General features: G+C 36.4%; 1 protein-coding gene across 3 annotated transcripts in view; it reads left to right on the forward strand.

Moving 5' to 3' along the window:
• The first annotated feature begins 1,247 nt into the window (after positions 1–1,247).
• AKAP11 (A-kinase anchoring protein 11) overlaps positions 1,248–19,569 on the forward strand; it is a 34,915-nt gene continuing 16,593 nt past the window's right edge. For all 3 annotated transcript variants that reach the window (XM_079307777.1, XM_079307778.1, XM_079307779.1), the window contains exons 1-6: positions 1,248–1,355; positions 6,880–6,996; positions 10,454–10,501; positions 11,876–12,010; positions 12,855–13,119; positions 13,606–18,265. In XM_079307777.1, the coding sequence (XP_079163903.1) occupies positions 1,296–1,355; positions 6,880–6,996; positions 10,454–10,501; positions 11,876–12,010; positions 12,855–13,119; positions 13,606–18,265 (5,285 nt within the window). In that variant the 5' untranslated portion in view covers positions 1,248–1,295. The remainder of the gene's footprint in view (positions 1,356–6,879; positions 6,997–10,453; positions 10,502–11,875; positions 12,011–12,854; positions 13,120–13,605; positions 18,266–19,569) is intronic.

Genomic DNA, 19,569 nt, shown 5'->3' on the forward strand with positions numbered 1-19,569 from the left:
TCCAAACTTCAGACATCCAGTTGAGAGAAGCTATGCTCTAGAGGTGAAAATGCTGCAGTTTATTTGCCTAAGTGTAGCTTCTTTTCTAATATTCTAGCAAGTTCATATTCATGAAGAAAAGCAGAAATCAAAGTGAAATATGAATAGATGTACCTAATAATAATCTATGTATTCTTGAAGAAGTTTAATAATCTCTTGCTATTGTATTCTTGAAGAGGTTTTACTTTTAGAGGTGCTGGGGTGGAGGAAGAGGAAGAATAGTTACTTGATGACACCACTGATCTTCTTAATTAAATGTCTTATACTTAAGACCAAACCCATATAAAACTTTATTTCCCATATAAAGTTTTAATATGTGTTTGAGATGAGATCTACAAAATCAGTCTGGTCAGTTGTGTGAACACCCATACTCTGATGTCATGGTGTTTATTTTCTTTACCTTTGCAGTCATTTTTACATGCAGTTGCTCCTTGTGTCATTTATTTTATATAGTCTAGGAGATCTTTTTCCTGATTAAATTGTATGACCATGGGAAAAGATGAAGAATTAAAACTTCCATAGAACTAGAAAGGTCACCACACGCTTTCTGTCTTTATTAACACTATATTTATTGCCTGTTTTGGGGGATGAAAAGATGAATGAAACAAACTGATCCATTGCTGCTGGTTAAAGAGGAAGACTTGAAAAAAATACCTTCATAGCTGTTGTTTTTATCTTCTTGTTGTTGGAATTAGACTTAGGATAAATAAGGGCAGCTGACTGGGGACAAGAGTGATGATCCATGTTAGCTTGTAGTACCTCAGGGTGGCAGACATGGCTGGACCCCTTGGCTGGGGGGGTGAGTTGAACATTTGCCTTCCAAGATTGTTCAGGGGTGCTTGCAGTGCATTTTATTGTGCAGGAACCTGCTGGAAAACCTTCCAGAGAGTAAGTGACAGTGAAATAATATTTATTGTAATGTTCCTCCCTACCCCCAATGCAGCCTTGAAATTCTAGTTAGAAGAAAACAATGAAACTTACAGCTAAGTGTCTGTGCTCTGCATTTCATGCCTGGTTGTGAGGGTCATTAAGGCACTATGTTTTTAAATGCAGCTGTCAGTAAGGATGGTGTGCTCTTTAATCTTTCCCAGTTTTAAAATGCTTTTTAATTGTTTTTATTGGTTCTTGTTTTGTCTTCTTGCATTTTTAGAGTGGATGCAATCTAAATGCAAAGACATAGAATAATGAAATGCAAATGTTTTTTGTAGGCATTTTTGAGCTGACATCTTTCATCGAGTACCAGGATTAGTGAGATCATGGACATGTACGCCAGGGCTCAGGGCAATCGCCTGAAATCAAGAATATCTGTTGAAAAGGTAATTACCTGTATTTAAATATAAAACATATTTCAGAGCTTTCCAAACTAATAATAAAGCAAGGGAAATGATTTATGTGGGTTTCTTGTGTGGGTTTTTCTTTTTTTAAACTATGTTTTAATTTTGGTTGTTTGACATTTCAAGGAGGCAAAGAAACTGCTTTTGCTTTGTGTTTTGGTATATTTCATATAACTGAACTGAGAGACAGCATAATTTAAGGAAAGGGTGCTTTTATCTTTCAAGATGATGTGATAAAATTGTGATGTATTGAATTCCTAGAATTTACCTTGTTTATTAGAATATAGCTTTTATTTTAGAGCAAATTTTTTGAATTCATATGTAATAAATTAAAATACAATTATACAGTCTTACTGAATTCTGTGAAGCTTGTGTTAGGGCTCGCTTGTGATATCTTTATCTTTAGATCTTTTATCCCTTTGTTCACATAAATATTTAGGAAGTGCTTTGTTGAAAAAGAAAATATGTCTAGCACTTACAAAGGATATTATTGGGAATTTTTAATATTAAATTAAGTCTATTTATTTTTTAAAGTCTTTTCACTTTAACTTGGAAAACATCAATACTGTTCCTAAAATTTTCTTGCATCTACTTCAAGTGCTTAATGAAATGAAAGTTGCAGTTTATCCTGAAGGAATAAATTTATTTATCTAATCATATTTCTCTAGGTAGTTGAACACAGATGAGTAATTTTCTTGGTCTTTTTTGGTTATTAATAATTTCCTTATTTGTAAGTTGCTGCAATAGTAAGAGGAGAAACTGAGCAAGGAAGCATCGCATCATGTGAAAATTGCATTATTTTATTTCATAATCAGATTTTGTAGTTTTAAAGAAGCAGTGTCTGTGTTATATGTCCTGTTTGAAGGCAGAGGGAAGGTGTTGTGAGACAGGCAGGTAATCATTTGTTCCAGATCCTGACACAGAATGTTCACTGCCATACAGTTTTTAATTATGGGTAATAATCTTTCACTTTAAGACACATGGTATAATAGCTTGTATTTTATTGATTTATGAGAACTCTCCAGCTCAACTAGAGATCTTCAACTACAGTCAAGTAATTTGGCATCCTTAACCTGAGCATAAACTTATTTTAGAGGACTTTTCAAATCTGCCCTTTATTTGTTTTTGTTTCAATTTACTAAACAAAGCAAATACCACACTCCTTGCCCCAACAGATTTTGACCTGTGGGTTACAAAAGCATCTTTCTAATAATGACAATGACCAGTGATTCCTCACTGATTCTAATAGTTGCTTAAAATATTGCCTCTGTGAACTGCCCCATTAATTGCTATAAAGCATTCTGGACTGTGTGGTTCTAGAAATATTAATTCTACCCTTTTTGCAGAATTCTGCATTTTCCTGCAGTCAGACTCCATTGTTTTGATCTGTGGCTGTCTCTTCTTGATGTTTACCTGTGAGGTGTCTATTTAGATTATGGTGTGTAACTTCCATTCTCAAAAAGCCAGGCAGTAGGGTGGTTAGAACTGCGCTCTGTTTCACCTTCTGTTGATTTACAGAAAATTGCAGTCTGATTCCTGTCCTCTTTGTAATACTTTGTCATGGCTAACAGGAATTGTTGCAGTAGTAGCTCTTAAAAGTCAGTGCACAGATATGGTTTGCATATTTAAAGCCTTAGTTTCTATTTTTACAAAATTACCTCAGAATATGCAGTCCCTTTACATCTTACAGCAGATGAAATGCTTTGTTACTTAAGAGCAGAGGAAACATGACTATCCAGCACTGCACTTCATTTCTGTAGAGATTATGGCATCTTACAGATTGTTTGAAATATTAGAAAACAATGGTTTTTTAAAACATTTTGTGAGACGAATATCTCCTCCAGTGTACTCTGATGGATTCATTGATAATGACTTCTCGATTTGCTGGAACAATGCATATCTTTGAATTGCTCAATTGGGCTAGAGGTGTGACAAGGATTTCCATTGTTCATGTCTGAGCACTTTGACAGTATTTTTGGTTTTCCCTGGCACAGTTTAGTAAATTTGAAATCTGTGATTGTGAATGAAATAGGATTTCTTGCAAGAATTTCTGTGAGGAAAGATTACCAAGTCCTGGAGGCCTACCAAGTAGAGTTTTATAGACTGATTGGGTGTTTATTGCTTATTTGTTGATGTACATTGGAAGTGTACTATTTATAAAAAAAAATTTACATCCTTTCATTGAAGATGACTTCTTGTCCATACCTAAACTGAGCTGATAGTCTTGGGATCTTGCTAGTTTTCAGTTTTTAATGTAGTTGTGTCTCCTAGTTCAGGATTGTGAGAGAATTTGTGTCGTTGGACAGGAGGATTTCTCTGAAATTGGGTCCTGTCCTCTGCTGTCACAAGCACAATTTTGATAAGACTATCAAAAAGTTACTAAATATAGTCTCTCAGTTAATGAGGGCTTTAAAACCCCTCCCCCCAAACCTACTGCTGGTTTTGTCTTTTGAACCACACAGTGGTAATAACTAAGACTTAAGAATTTCAGGCTGAAGCTACTCACAGCAAATTTATACCTCTTTGCACATGGATATCCTTATTCTTCTGCCTAAATAGTTTATTTTCTTTTGCTGATATTCACCCTTCTTATTTTTTTTACACTTGGTGATCTGTACTCTGTTGGCTTTGGTTTTTGGAAACTGTGTAAACTAAGGTTTTAGTCTGCTTCTGTATGAAAGCCTCTGCATTCCAGTGATTATCCTTCATAGTCCTACTTTCTGTGCTTGTTATGAGTTAATCTTCTTTTTACATGTGGATAATACTGTATGTGCAATTACACAGGATGTCCTTCTCAGTGACTCTGATGTCAGTTCTTTCACTGAAGGATGCATGCTTGCCATTTTCAGTGCAATATCATATTGGCCATTGATATTTCATGATCAAGAAGTCCATTAAGGTCTTTTATTTCCCAGCCTGTGAATTTGCAATTCAATTTAAAAGTTTGCTTGTAGTTTTTAAGGACATAATTTTGTGCTTCTTACGGTTTTTTAAAACACTCATGCTGAGCAAGTTCTTCCCATATAATTTACTGTTTTCCTTCTTAGCTGATGACACCTGCTTACTTCAAATTATCAGCAGTCTTAATTTCATATTTACTCTCCCCATCATTAAATTTATTCATGATGATTATGCTTGACATCAGTCTCAAGATAAATTCTGAGGAAGTTGCTTACTGACCTGTATCAACTATTCTCAAAATCCACCTTTATTATCTCCATCCAGACAGTGTCTTCATTTCCAAATCCAGCTCTTTTAGTTAATTCTGTCTTTATCTGATTTTGTCAACCCTTCATATATTTAAGTGACTTATGTAAGTCCAGATAGATTGGATTTTTTCTTCTGTGTATGTAGTGTGCCTGTTAATTTCCATATGGTTATTATTTTCACATTCTGAGTTCTTCTATATTCATTAATATGACCTGAAAAACATATGTCATTTCATTCCTTTTCATTTTAGCTATGGATATTTTATATCTTCAGTTGCATAGTGCCACCATGGGCTGCCAGACCTGCATATAGTCTTGTATGCTGATCCTTCCAGACCTCAGGGAGATGTTTCCAGTTGTTTCATCTTTCTTTTATCTCCCACTTCAACTTAGTATTGTCCAAAATGTTGAATTATCCTTCATCTCTGGATGAAGGACATGCTCTGGTTCTTAGTTACCCATTCTGCCTCTGAGATGTTAAACTAGGGAAAGGTGCTTGTTTATAAATAAGATGTGTGTAATAGTTTGTAGCTTTAGAAATGCCAACTGCAGAATAACAATGATCCCTTCTCAAACTGGAGCACTATTGGCTTGCAGAAAATTAGCAGGTCGTGTCATATGGATTTCTTTTTTCCCTAATTACTGTTTTGAATGTTGTGACTGTTTAAATTATTGTAAAAGCTGAAAATGAGGCATTTCAACATGCTTGTTTGGACTTCACAAATTATTTTTGTACAAGATGAATGAAGGAATTACTGGGGAACAGTCTCTGAGCAACAATTATTGTTCCAGTCTCCTGTAAATTTGGAAGATCCAGAGAATCAAAGACAGGCACTGACAGCATTCTTTGGAAAGTGCAAAGTGGGAGCAAATTGTAGCTAACCACGTGGGAGCAAAGGAATAGATAAAAATGGAAATTAGGTGAACGCTTCATGAATTTATTTCAAATGACCCAATAACTGCCTAAAATACTTTCAGAAATACTTCAGTTCTATAAAAGTACCTGTTTTGACTTTTTTAATGTCTCCTGACCTTGGCTGTCAGTCTGGCAGTCTGAAACTTGTTGGCTAGCATTTTGAAATGTATTTTGGCAATTTCAAAGATCCTGAAGTTCTGTTTTGCTTTTGTCTGTTCATTCTGGTAGTGCTTTCCTAATTTTGTGTTGCCATGAGCACAGTGACACTAGCTCTGCTCTAATAATTTGGCTTTCAACATAGTAGTATTTGATACTACTTTTTTAACAGAGGAAAACAATACTTTTTGCTATGCACTTTTTGCTATAAAGGGATTGTTTTTGTTGTGGGAGTATCAGAAGTGCAAAACATCCTTTGTCCAATTTGACTGTCTAGCACTTCTGCTGTTGTTTGAGAAGCAAGGCAAATTTGAAATACCTTGTCATTAAGTTGGACACACTGATTTCTCATGTTATTTTTAACAGGGCAGTCTTATAGAGAATAATTACTGGATTAACAATTTTTAACCATCTGATGTTTTTATTTGTGTTCTTAACCTTCCAATTTGCTAGGGAAGATGAGAAATTTAAATTAAGAAAAGATTGCTGACTTCCTTAAACACTTGAAGGGATATTGTCTTTTTCACAAACTGAGTGAACCAGTTTTTTTTGTCCTGTAGTCTTATTTGCCTCCATAGTGCTGATTCTTTTATTCTGCTGTGATTTGTTACACTGGGAGAAGGTCTTGGATTCTTCAGCCTTTTTTAGCCATCCTGGGTGCTTACATATCACCGTAAGGGTAATTACAAGAAATGTTACAAGAAGTATTTACATGGGATTAAGTTACAGTTGTTTGATATTCTTCATGGAGTGGGAAAGAGTGTATGTAGATTTTCTTGGACGTTTTTGTTTGTTTGTTTTCTTCTCCTCTGACTTTTGAAGCCACCTCCATTACTCTTCTTGGCTAAAATTGCTTTTCATCCTATTAAAGGAGAAGCTGATGGAAAAGTTCCATATACAGGCTACAATGCAAGGAATAGATGGGATTTGGATTTCTTATTGGATTCATCTGTTCTTTTTTTTCCATGTGTTCTCATGTTTCTTTTTAAAATACAGAATATCAAACTATTTTGAAATAAAAGCATTGCTTAAAAAATGTACCTGTTTCAACTTGGTGTTCTGAAGTAAATTGAAACTTCAAACCTGGTGATTTATGTAAAAAATTATTTGAAATAATAATAATCAGAGTAGCAAAACTTGTGGAGAGTAGAGAATAGATGGATGGACCATGTACTTGAAACTGAACATGCATTTTTTCTAAATTTTTTTTTTCATTGTTTTTCAGAGTTTTGGTGAAAGTATCCTGCACTCTATGAAATCACTACTACACAGCAGGAAAGAGTTATGCAATGTATCAGCAGAAGAATGCTTAAATCAGGAAGAACAAGATAATTTTATCGAGGTTTGCCGTAATATTCTCACTTTATATATATTTTGTGGCTATGATAGAAAACAATGCCTTTTGAAACAGTATGGAAAGCTGCAGGATAGTAGATAGGAACAATGCTGCAAGTTAATGGCCTTACAATCTGTGTCCCCTATTGTCATTATTGAATTTAGTCACTAAAGTCTTAAAAAGGCTGTGACGTTTCAAGGTGACATTTCTCAGCTTTGGAGGATTTGTGAAACCAGAAAACCAAGATTTGTAAATAGATGACTGGGGTGTACTGCATTTGTGAGCACTGCTGTGGTCAAGGTTGTATCCTAACAAAGTTGCAGAAGACTTTAATTCAGGTCTGAAGATAAAAGCTGAAGCATCAGAATTGCAGATCTAGACTTACTTTAAGTGATTGTAGATGGTCTGAAAGATGGACAAGGTCTGGAGAGAAGTAGACCTGACAGAATGTGGGGTTATCTGGGCATATCTCAAGCTATAAGGAGGAGTTACTAGAGCTGTTTGAGTTACAAGGCTAACAACAACTTCCCCAAAGGGAAAAGAAAAAAGTAAAAGCAAGGGTACATGTAACTTGTATTATGGGTTTTACAAGACTTCTAATTAGTAGTTGACAGGTCTGACAAGGAGCTTAGAGCAGGAGAGGTTGACCTGAACAGGCCATGCAGAGGAGCTGAGATAGGGAGAACTGAAGCAAAGGCAACTGAGGAAGTGGTTAGGGGAGACTAATAATTGCATGAGCAGTAGCAAGAGGCAGATGGATGAGTTAGAGTTGCCTGGATAACACTAGAAGTTGTGTAACTGGATGGATACAGTCAGGCATTGAGACATCTGTGGGGCAGAAACTGAATTTGTGAAGGGTGAAAGCTATGACAGATTAACATAAGGAGGAAGAGCTATGCAGTGGAGGTGTGAGCAAAACCTTGTCTTTATCTGATCAGGCAGACCATGCTTTAGAATCTATGAAGGGTTTTTTTTGTTTTGTAGAAATACCTGAAAAATAGCTGAGACCATGTTTTATATGTCTGCAGTGATGGTCCCTGTGGAAAAAGATAGCTGACTATACTTAGTTGCCTTATGAGATCAAGCAATTAAGAGCCCTCTGGTTGAAATGTAAGAGGGTCAATATCCTGTCACAGAACAGGTATTTTTTCCTCGTGAAAATACAGGAAAATATACTTACATGGAGGATGATGTTTGAAGAACTCAGACTTGAGAAAACCAGAATGTAGGTTTCCCTGTAGCATTTCATTTGTACCTATGGCTTAAGATAGCCTTTGAATGCAGTGTCTCATACACTTATTTTTAATTTAAAGAAAGGACTTGTGTTAGTGATGACCTTTTTATTTCCTTGGCCTACTCCCCAGCAACTTTTGAACTGATGTACTAACTTCAGACATGTTTAAGGTATTAAAAAGTGATTTTTTTTTTTTCTGGGGAAAGCTGGAGTTCCACCACATTAAATAGATCTAAGATTAGCCTTGTCATAGAGGCAAAAATAGACTCAATATTGTGTGTTGGGGTCTCTGACATCTGTTTGCTGATCTCACAGCATAATGTTGCCTTTTATTTGTGTGAAACTATAACTCCTGCTTATTGTCCTGTCTTTCATAATGAGTTATCCCATGGGAGAGGGTAAGAATTGTAATTATTATCTTGAGGAAGATGAAGGGGCATGTAAGAAGGCCAAAAACAAACACCCATTAAATAGCCAAAGCGAAACTGCCAAAAAACCCAAACAGCAACAAACTCTGAAGCCTCTCAAAATGTTCTTCAGAGAACTATTTTTCTTCCCAGGTAGTTTAAATTGTTTGATATTTTGCCCCTTCTGTGGAGGAATTCAGTGCATATTGTACATGCTGTACAGATAAAAAAATGTAGAAACTGAAGAATGTCTTGCAGATGTTGTGCAGATGAATCGTGTAGAAGTTGAAGAGTAATATTGTTCAAACAGGATTATTTCACTGTTAACACAGTGAATATGGTGCTGCAGATGTGCAATTTGTCTGTAGCTATTTGGAATGCTACAGAGAAGCATTATTTCCTTTATGATATTGTCATACCTGCCATAAGGTTAAGTGGATGCAAGCAGGAAGATATTAACTTGGAAGCATAAGATCTTTTTCCAGCATGAGACCCCCCCTGAAATAAACAAGACAGAATTTTTTACAGTATGATTTCAGTTGAAAATAAAGTTTGGGGTTTCTTTTTTACACTTTGAAATGACATATTCAAAACACAAATACAGTTTAAAATAGAATTTTGGCCATTTCTTTTTTCTAGCTCTGTGCTTACAGAGATTCTGTGTGTATACAAGCTGGTAGCTGAAACAGTTAATATGTCAATAGAAAAATAGTGCTGTTCTTTGGAGTAACTGGAGTAGCTGCTGCAAATTTATGAGTTACAGCTTAAAAATCAGTCTGTTGCATAGTGCTCTGAAAAAATGGAATCCAAACCATATAAAACTAAATTTCAAACATTAGTGGAAATATTTTGTCTCTATGCTTTATTCCATATCTACAAAATGGAAGCAAAGTTTGTTTTCTGACACCCTTGTTTTGAAAATAAATGTCTTGGTGGTTTTTTTTTTGAGTATGCAGATTGCCTATTGATTTATTGTTAGGGAAATAATAAGTGAGAACTAAGGAAATCTGACATTTGAAGCAAAGTTTGAGCAGTGCCTGACTCTCTTCAGTGGCTTTGTGTTGCTTGGTGCTAAACACCTGTAGACTCAAGAAAGGGACAATATGTGATAAAATATACCTTCACAAGCACAAAAAACTGAGGTAAAACTGATATTTCTGTCATACTCAAGGTTCCTGAGCCTGACAAGACTTTTTTTTTTGTAGATTGAGTATTTTAATTCTTTTATGTTAGGGTTTGTTTACTTTACAAGGTCATGCAAACATGTGGCTTAAGTAATATGTTGTGTTTTGGCCTTAGGCTAGTCAATTTACATGGTAAATTGCATAATGTGTTGGCATTATGCTTTATTCAGCATATCCAAATGTATAACAGTTTATCAGCATGGACGGATTTCAGACTGGAATTGTTCTATATGTGCCCAGCCTGAAGCAAAGATGGATAAGCACTGATCTTTGCAAAATCATCTTTATTTTAACTGATGTAATGAGGCTTGTATGTGTTGCTCTGTATATACAAGCCACTAGAATAATTCCTGTGTAGTGACTTTTAAATGTTGTATATACTCTTCAGTCTGATCTGACCTTTTTCAAGTCAAATGGTATAGCATTTCTATTCTTTATGTATTACCATTCAATATGTATGTACACATTCTTTATGTGTGCTACTGATTAAGCAAGCTCTACTGCCCTAAGGTATGGTTTTTGTGGCAGTAGAATGAAGCTTTAACTTAGTCTGCTGAGTTTTCAACTCTTAAATATCTGCAGGAAACAAAAAAAAAATCTTTACTGTACTTGACTGTACTCATGTATTTATTTTGCAGATTACATTTGTAGGTTTTGCAGAAGAGATGGGTGCTGCTCGCTTGCAGGTACAGTATATGTCTATCTGTGTTGGAAAATTTCTTCCAAGTAGAGAAGAAATGGAGAAAATTGGTGTGCAAGAAACGGAATAGATGTATCTTGACTATTTAAAAGCCTAAGTTTCAAATGTCATTGCAAGGTTGAAAATAATTATTCTAATATGATAATCAGTGTTTTATATATCTACAATGTTACCTGGGTCCGTCTTTATGTTAGGATGATCTGGAACAACTTAAATGCAGTGGGGGAGGATGATTGGTTGAGGAGGGTGTTTGGATGGGAAGCCTTGCTTGGTTGTGGCTTTTGTGGGTGCTTTTTTTTTAGGTTTGGGCTTTGTTGTTGTTAAAAGCTTGTGTGTATCAGTTTGGTTTGTTATCTTATCCTTAGTTGAGTTGTGCTTATTGATATGGCGCATTTGCATGTGTGAAACTAAACTTTACTGATCTGACCTCTAGCTGTGAGCTGCTGGTGGGGGGTTAAGGAGTCACTATTATGGTTATGCCTTAAGATGTTATTGTGGAGATTTTGATAAGGAAATATTATTTTTAAAGGTGGGGTGTAGCAAATGATGAGGGTTATGATGTGCCATTTTCATAAGTTAAGAATATAGTCTTCCTGTGCAATTTAAATATCAGTATAATTCATAACATACATGTTCACAGTAAAATTCCATTTTTCTACTCTATCTAGATATTAGTAGAGATTGCTGATGTTTTGAAAAGTAAAACAAACTCTGAATCCATTTGTGTTCTATATTAGATCAATGTTGCTAATTCCTCACATTATAGTAGATATTCAGGTATGGGAAGAACTGTCTGAGTTTACAGTTGGATGGAATTTAGAGAAAGTTAGACAGAACAAGTTTATGGAGATTTGCTTTGAACTATAGGGTTTGGTGGTGCTTGGACTGTTGGAAAAAAATTGTAAATCTTTCATATGCCTCTTCTGTATTAGCTAAATCTAAAGGTTGTCCAAGGTCGTGTTAAAGAAGTGCCTTGCTGATTCTTTTTGTGGTAGGGAGCTAGAACACTGTTCCAATAAAACACACAGAACAAGTAGAAATCCACTGAGAACTGTCATTAGCTGAGGTCAGTGTAGTTGGGTATTTTGTAGGATGTGCAGCTGCTTTTCAACACTTTTGAGATTCTACTTTATGACTTTTAGGCATCTTCCAAGTATGGACTGAATTAAATCTTGTTTCACGAACTTTACATCACAGTTTGAGAGAGTGAGTGGGGGATAGAGTAAGAAATAGGGAAGAAAAGAAAAACTTTTCCAGAATAAGCAGCTGTTAGGATGTAAGGGAGGTATGAAATCAACCCCACTGTCATTTGCATGCTATTTTTTTATTTTGTATTCTCAATGTTTTTATGTCAAATCAGGAGTTGTCAGCTGTTTCTGTAGAGCTTCCAGATGTTCTGAAATCGCTCCAGTTGTGCAAACTAAAAGAAAATGAGGCTGTATTTCTAAAAAACTTAAAGAAAACCTTGGCAAAACCTTATGTCATGAAACACCAGGTAAAATTTTTGTATCTTGCATGTCAGAATACATTTTGCCTTCTAATGAGTTTAGTCCTATTTCACCACATCCTGCTTTTGGTTTTGGGCAATCTTAGCCACAGTAGTATTAATATTATATTTCTGTTGTTTCATCGAAAATAAACTGTGCTATACTGTTTGCAGAAAATGATTAAAAATATTTAATTATGATGCTGATCCCATGCTTCTGCTAGGCTATAGTCCATTTGACTGGCAATTTGGGAAGAATAGGAAATTTTTCAGCTTACCTATCTCTGCTGTGCTCAGATAGCTATGATCTTCAGCAGACTTTTTTTGTTGAAACAGAGGTGCCCAAAATTAAAGGAATGTCTGGTGTTCGTAAAACTCAGTGATTCCTTTTCTTAGAAAAGATTATACATGCTGTTAATGATATAATTTCCATGATTTTTATTTCTATATTGTTCCCATTATTACCATGCAAATTATATTCTTTCCAATTACAAACATTGCATATAAGAGTAAAGGTATCTCAAAGAAACAGATATGCTATAAACTGATATATTATATGGCATAAACATGCTCTGAAATACTGTGTTCCTCCACAAATTTTTAACATGCATTCTTTAATAGATTCTTGGGTACATGTTATCATGGTTGTTATAGTATTACAATGATTTATTCAGAATGCATACATTAAAAAATGAGTAAGTCTTTCCAGCTATCACTCTACACAAACTGTTGAATTCATTTTCATGTATTTAAAATATTTGAAAATTATTTACTCTTCGTAAAAATGCATTGAAGGAATCTCTTGAAGATTATTTTCTCTTGTGTTTGTTTTCTTGTTGCTCTCTTTTTCAAGAATCAGCTTCCTGAAGTGTTTTGTGTGATGAGACTGTCTCCATCATTCCCAAGGATCAAAGCTGATTATATATTTACCTTGCTAAGCAAGTATACCACAGGCATAAGATACGCAGTGGAAATAAACTCTTCACAAAAACATCAAACAGAGACAACCCATGGTGAAGATGATGACACTAATCAGTCAGTTTCTTCAATTGAGGATGATTTTGTCACTGCTTTTGAACACTTAGATGAAGATGAACCTTCAAAGATACAAAGTGCTGGTGAGTTCTTGCATGCTTGTAGAAATTGGTGTTTGAAATTTAGGCTGTTGAGATTCAATATGAAAGCATATGTAAATAAATTGTAATTTTTTGCAATTATTATGCTTTGTAAAGGGATATTATGCAATTGAAAGATTAATTTTTTCTCTTTTCAGCTTACCAACAGCTTACTAACTCATAAACCAAAGATTATAATCTCAGTGTCATATGGATATCAAATAAAATCTTGTTCTACTTTGTGTGCTAAAAAAATACATTAGTCTCTCAGTTATCAGATTTGTATAATAGGATTTAAAGAAAATGAAAGATTGCTTTAATCATGAAAGATGAGCTAGTATTTTGAAACATAAATAGTAATAGTGACACAAATAGTAAATAGGCATTGCCGTTAAAATCTGATCAGTTTGCTCTAGTTCTATTTCTTGGAAAGGAAATTCTTGGTTTTTGAAGCAATCTCTTTTTACCTTTTTTTTTTTTTTTGCTCAGGTACATGCAGCTTTACTTCTCAAAACCATCGAGATGCTGCTTCCCAGACCACCCCTGCTCAATGTTTAGAAGCTGTTGACTCAAAGATTATTGTGTGTTCTGCACGTCGGAAATCATCTGCCAGATCTTCTACTTTTATTGATATTTTGGGACTTAAGGAGCTGCCCTCAGTAAAGAATTCAGTTACAACCTCAATTTCTGATCCTTGGATACAAAGGAGTTTCTATAAGCCATATAATCCCTCTGATCAAGGTGTTAATTTTTTACGTAAAACATTGTTTTCTTCCTCTCCAGCTGAATCCTCTGAGTCAGATTGCTCCAGCCCAAGCCCCATCATCTTCTTAGATGAAGAAGGGTATCAAAAAAGCTTGAAGGCAAAACTTCAGCTGCCAAAAATTCCAGTAGTAAAAGATGGTATAGAGGATTCAGACTCAGAAGTGAGTGAATTTTTTGATAGTTTTGATCAGTTTGATGAGCTGGAGCAAGCCTTGGAAAACACTTGTAAAATTATTAGGGATCCTATCCTAGGGAATCCTGCCCAGAAAAGGAGGACTGCACATGAAAAATTGTCTTCTGGAAGCATTACAATGAATCCTCAGAAATTCAAGTTTGATCGTCCCACTCTCCCAGCCAATGTAAAGAAGCCAACTCCTCGTAAGCCGGAATCACCGTACAGCAGCATCTTCGAGGTGCCGGATTCCCCTCGCCCGGTGAAAACATCAGGGGAAGAGAGTGGAGGCTTCTTCAGCCCCATCAGAACATCAGCCTTCAGCCCCCTGGGGAGCTGCAGTTCTTCCGAATGCCTGTGTCGAACTCACCATGGTGGAGAGGGGACAGGTCAAAGTCACCATGATGCAGCTTATAACAGTTACTCAGCATATGCTGACAGTGTTTCATGTGAAATACTGGGTTCTGTTTTTTTTTCTGAGTCCTCATCAGAACAAATGTGTGCAGGGAGTGATTCAAAGCACAAAAGGGTTCCTTCGAAAGTGAAGAAGAGGCAAGCAGCAGATCTCAAAATGAAAACTAGTAAGGAGCCAGAGAAGCAAGCGAAATCTAAACATAAGTCACTAATGATAAGAGATAGCATTCAGAAATTTGCAACTGAATTGGTTGAAAAAAGTTTTGGCAGTGCATTTAAAGACCTCCAAAAAGGTGTTTCTACATGCACGAATGCACTTTGCCATTTGGCTGCTAGGTTGACTTCATCAGTCTTTCAAATGGCTTTTTATGAGATTGGAAGGCGTAGAGCAATCTCACTGAAGGAGCGTGCCATTAATGGCATAGCGAACTTTTTGGTGAGTGAAGCTATAACTGGTGCTTTGAATGAATTGCGTCAGGTAAAGAAACAAATATTTACCAACACTGTTGCACGGTTCGCAGCAGACCTTGCTGAAGAACTTGTGTTTGAAGGAATCATGGAAGTATGCCAGTTTTCATATCCATCAACACCTACTACTCAGCCCTCATCATTTGATTATGAAAACAAAGTGGTAAGATCCTATGCCCGAGATTTGTCTGAATCTGTCATTCAGGAGGCATTTATTGAACTTTCTCAGGCTGATGTGACCTTCACAACACAAGCAGCCATTAGTGTTTCCATGGACAATATCAAATATGTAAGTGCAGAAAGTATGTTAGAGTCAACACAGACTTCCACAGTTTCTCCTAATTTTAATGATAGGGTAACACTAAAGCCAATCCAAGACTCCAAGAATGAATATACAGTACAGAAAGCTCTATTTTGTACCTCTGGTGTTGTGAGTTCAATACCTGTGCCCTTAGCTGGAAGAGCTCTTTGTCAGCAGCAGGTTTCCTCTGATGCTTACAAAGCGAAAGTGTCCCCTGTTCCAAGTGCTGATGACAGTACGAAAGTATTCAAAGAGTCCACTCATCCGTTTTTCACAAGCAGAACGAGAGAGGAGGAAGTCGCTTCTTTCAGAAATATTTACCTGACTTCGGATCGCAGTCAAAGTACTGAAAGTACTCCATCACTCTTTTGTAGCCAGAATGATACCAAACTAACAAATAACAGGTCTGGAATGAACACTAATTCAGAATTAACAAGTGGTTCTAAAGGCATTAATACTTTCTCTGGAACTATGGTAGATATGATAGTAAATGAAGCTTATGAAACCATAACCTCATCTAGAGTAACAAAAGCAGTAGAAGAGTATTCAGATTTTTTAACAAGAAAAGTAATAGATAAAAGACCTTATGTGCAAGGAGCTGGTGAAGACTGCCCCAAGAGCATGTTTGCAGATCATTTGGCCAAGTATGTTATAAAACAATCTGTGGAAGAAAGTAAAACTGTGTTATGCAATACCAGTGAGAATTTAACATGTAGTGTGAGCTCACAGACTTATAGAGATACCAGTCGAAAAGAACAATGTGTGATCAAGAAGCAAGACGCTGAGAAACAAAGTAATGTTTCTATAATTGTGGAACAACAACAGTTGCCTTTGAATAATCCATGTAAATTTCTTACTCCAATTCATTCTGTTCAGTGTGTTTTAGAATCTAAAGATTGTTGGCAGGAACAAAAAGGAAACAAGTTTTCTTCAAAATCACCACCGCCTTGTTCCACTGTGACTTTTGCTAGGCATGTTCTAGAGGACTGTACTGACACAGGTAGCTGTTCAATAACATGCTTAAATAAGCCTTCCAAAAAAAGCGATACCCGGAAACTATCAGCAGGAGCTTTGACTTACAGGCAAAGTGATTGTTTTCTGCAAGCAAACAGCTTTTCTTCAGAGATGTTTGGCAGTGAAAGTACTTCGCAGATGGAAGAAAAATCAAACTTGAAACATGAAAATACCTGTTTAGTGCCTGATACACCCCCACCAACTCCTCTAGTACCATGTCAAAGTAGTTCTGAAAGGAACCTAAGAAAACTGTCCAAAAAACTCAAGGGAGAATTAGCAAAGGAATTTGCACCTGCAACACCACCTTCTACACCCTATTATCCATCCATTACAGGTTCATCTGAAACTGAACCCGACTCTTTGGAAAATGAGGAATTTATGCTGAAACTCATGCGGTCGCTTTCTGAAGAAGTGGAAAGTAGTGAAGATGAAGATCATTCTGGAATGCCTGTTGAGAAAGAGGAGCATTCAGCAAAAACAATTCAGTATGCAGATCGCCTAGCTAGCAACATAATTTCAGTAGCGACTGAAATGGCTGCTTCCCACTTAGGTGGTAAAACAAATGAAAGAGAAGCTGGCAGGCCGGCTCAGCTAGGGATGCAAAAGAAAAGATGTGGATATACTGCATTTGTAAATATCCCAGAAGAGACGTGTAATTCCTTGTGGAATTATGCAGGTGATATGGCAGGAAAAGTCATCAATGAGGCCAAGAAAGTAGTGAAATCAAGGCATTGCAAGCTGTTGAGGTTGAAGCGGGTTAACTGCCAGGTGGATTGCTTTTATGTGAGAAGAGGAGATAAGGATGGCAGTTCAAAAGAATGGTGTGGTGGTCCAGTACAGGACCAGTGCCTGTGGGAGAGAGATTCATCTGGGCTTCCTTTACCACAAGGTTCAGGCACGACTGGTTTGAGTTCCAAGTACCCGAGCTGTGAAAGTGTGACTGACGAGTACGCAGATCATGTTATCCGTGTTCTGAGAAGGGAAGGAGGCAGCGCCGAGCTGTTAGTGGATCAGTATGCCAGCAGACTTGCTTACAGGTCTATCAAGTCAGGCTTGCAGCAAGCTGCTAGAAAAACCAAACTCAGATACAGCAGAAAGACATTTCCTGGGCAAAGTGCACAGGTCAATGGCAAGCTGGAGCTGATCACAGCAGGGAATAAAGATGCAGTACAGCAAGTGAAAAGCAGCATTCATCACTGTGAAGGTCAAATGCTGGAGAGGAGTGTCTGCACACAGAGAACGGAATGTATGGAGTTGTTACATTTTTCCGAATCCCTTGCTCACAGCATCACTTGTGATGTCAGGAAGAAGCTGAAATTGTCGGGAACATGTTTGCCAAAGTCTCTAACAGATTCCTGTCTATATAAAAAGACTGAATTTGATGAAGTCACAGGGGATCTCATTAAAACAAGGTTTTCTAGAACATTTCTTCCTTTCTCCCCAGATCATAAACTCTATCATAGTACAGGTAATATAAATGAAAATGGCTACAGTGAAGGCATAATTCAAGCTATAGAACAATATGCTAGGAAAGTAGCAGATGATACTCTAGAAATGAGTTTAGAGTCAGCTGTTCTCCATGTGGCTGAAAACAGAAAAAATGGGGATAAGCTCTCGTATACTGAGAAACTGTCTCCTTTTTCTGGAACTGTCTGTAGATGCTGCAGTGTGAAGGAGCATCGGCACTGTACAGAGAGCATGTCCCATCATCTACCTGCACAAGACTCCTGCATTCCAATGAGGAATTTTCTTCATTCTGGATTGGGTGGTGCCTGTCAAAATTCAAGCGTGTTTCAGCTCGATATTCCCAAAATTCACGTTGACGTAGAACAGAGGACAGTGTTTTCTGACAAGGGGGCTACTGCAGCCGTAGAGAAAGCAGAAAGAGAGCTGAGTTACACAAGTCTGACAGCTGACAGTGGTATCGGACAAGATGGAGTCAGTTTTGCTGAAAGCCTTACTACTGAAATAATGACATCAGCTATGACTAATATTGGTCAGGCAGTTACCATAAGGTAATATTAATTTTCTCTTATTTATTGCATTTTGTACCAGAAAAGGGATTATTAGTACAAATATGTGCTCAGAAGGAATTTTAATATATATTTTCTTAGAAAGATACACTTTATTTTCTCAATGCTTTCTTGTTGTTCTTCTGGTTATATTTAAATTACTCAGAACTAGGGAAAAAATGCTTTATTCCACCTATGTCAGCTTGAAATGAAGGATACTATGTATATCAGCACACCTATGTTCCAGCAGGTGACTAATAAGTGGAACTTACTGTTTCACCTTCAAAATAGTTCCTACAGTTGTACATACTAATTCTTTCAGGTTTTGTTGATCTATGAGCCATAGAAGATTCCAGGTTTGTTCCCTGTTCATACTTCCTCTTCAACATCTGATGCTGGTCAAATGAGCCCTTGCTTTGTAGTATGAAGACTTCATTTTTTTATTATGGCTGTGTTGTGATAGTGTCTTTACTACTAGAAAGAAAAAGAAAAATAACTTGTTACTTTAAGAAAAACAACTTGCTAAACCACAGTTTAGCTTATCAAATACTAATACAATAATAAAGGAATTGACTTTGAAACCCTTGTGTATTTAGCAAAGGGTAACATACTGTTTCCTTTAACAGGTCTATAAATAGGAAATATTTGCCACACTAAATTTGTGGCAAACAACTGTTTCCTAAAACAGATTGTGCTGTGATCAGAGTGAAATCTTTTCAAGTCCAAGAGCAATCTGTATACCTTTTATTTATTTTTTTAAATTTTGAAGTAATCCTTATATTCCTTCTATTATTTTTTATGGGAGTTTCTCACACTGGTTTCTTTTTCTGGTGGTTGGAGGGGCATCATGATGAATATTGATTTTTGTATGTACAGTGGCTAAAGGCCTCAGTGAGACTGAACTAAATTTCTCGAGGTTTGATATGAAACACATACATACTAACAGCATAAAAGTGCTCTGGAGTAGTATAATGTTGGTCTTTGCACAATAGCATTGAGTCCTTACTCAGTGTGTGACAAAAAAAGAAAGTCATGTGGTAATGTTTTTCTATACCTATGGTATCAAAGATGACACTTTACGAAAATTTCTAGTTAGAGTATGCCAACAGCAAAGTGCAGGGTTTAAAGAGATACTGTTTATTATTAAATTTTGGGCAAGGAGGAGATTTGAGAATTTTGCTGACAGAATTTTAAAATGTTTCTTCTATTATCATCTAGTGTGTGGTATGCAATGCCTACATTCCTTGAGAAACTGCCTTGTGTGATGTAGAGAACTGGTGTTGGTATAATTGTTAATAAAAATGGGA

This window comes from Erithacus rubecula (genome assembly GCF_903797595.1).
Source record: "Erithacus rubecula genome assembly, chromosome: 1".
NCBI lineage: Eukaryota > Metazoa > Chordata > Aves > Passeriformes > Muscicapidae > Erithacus > Erithacus rubecula.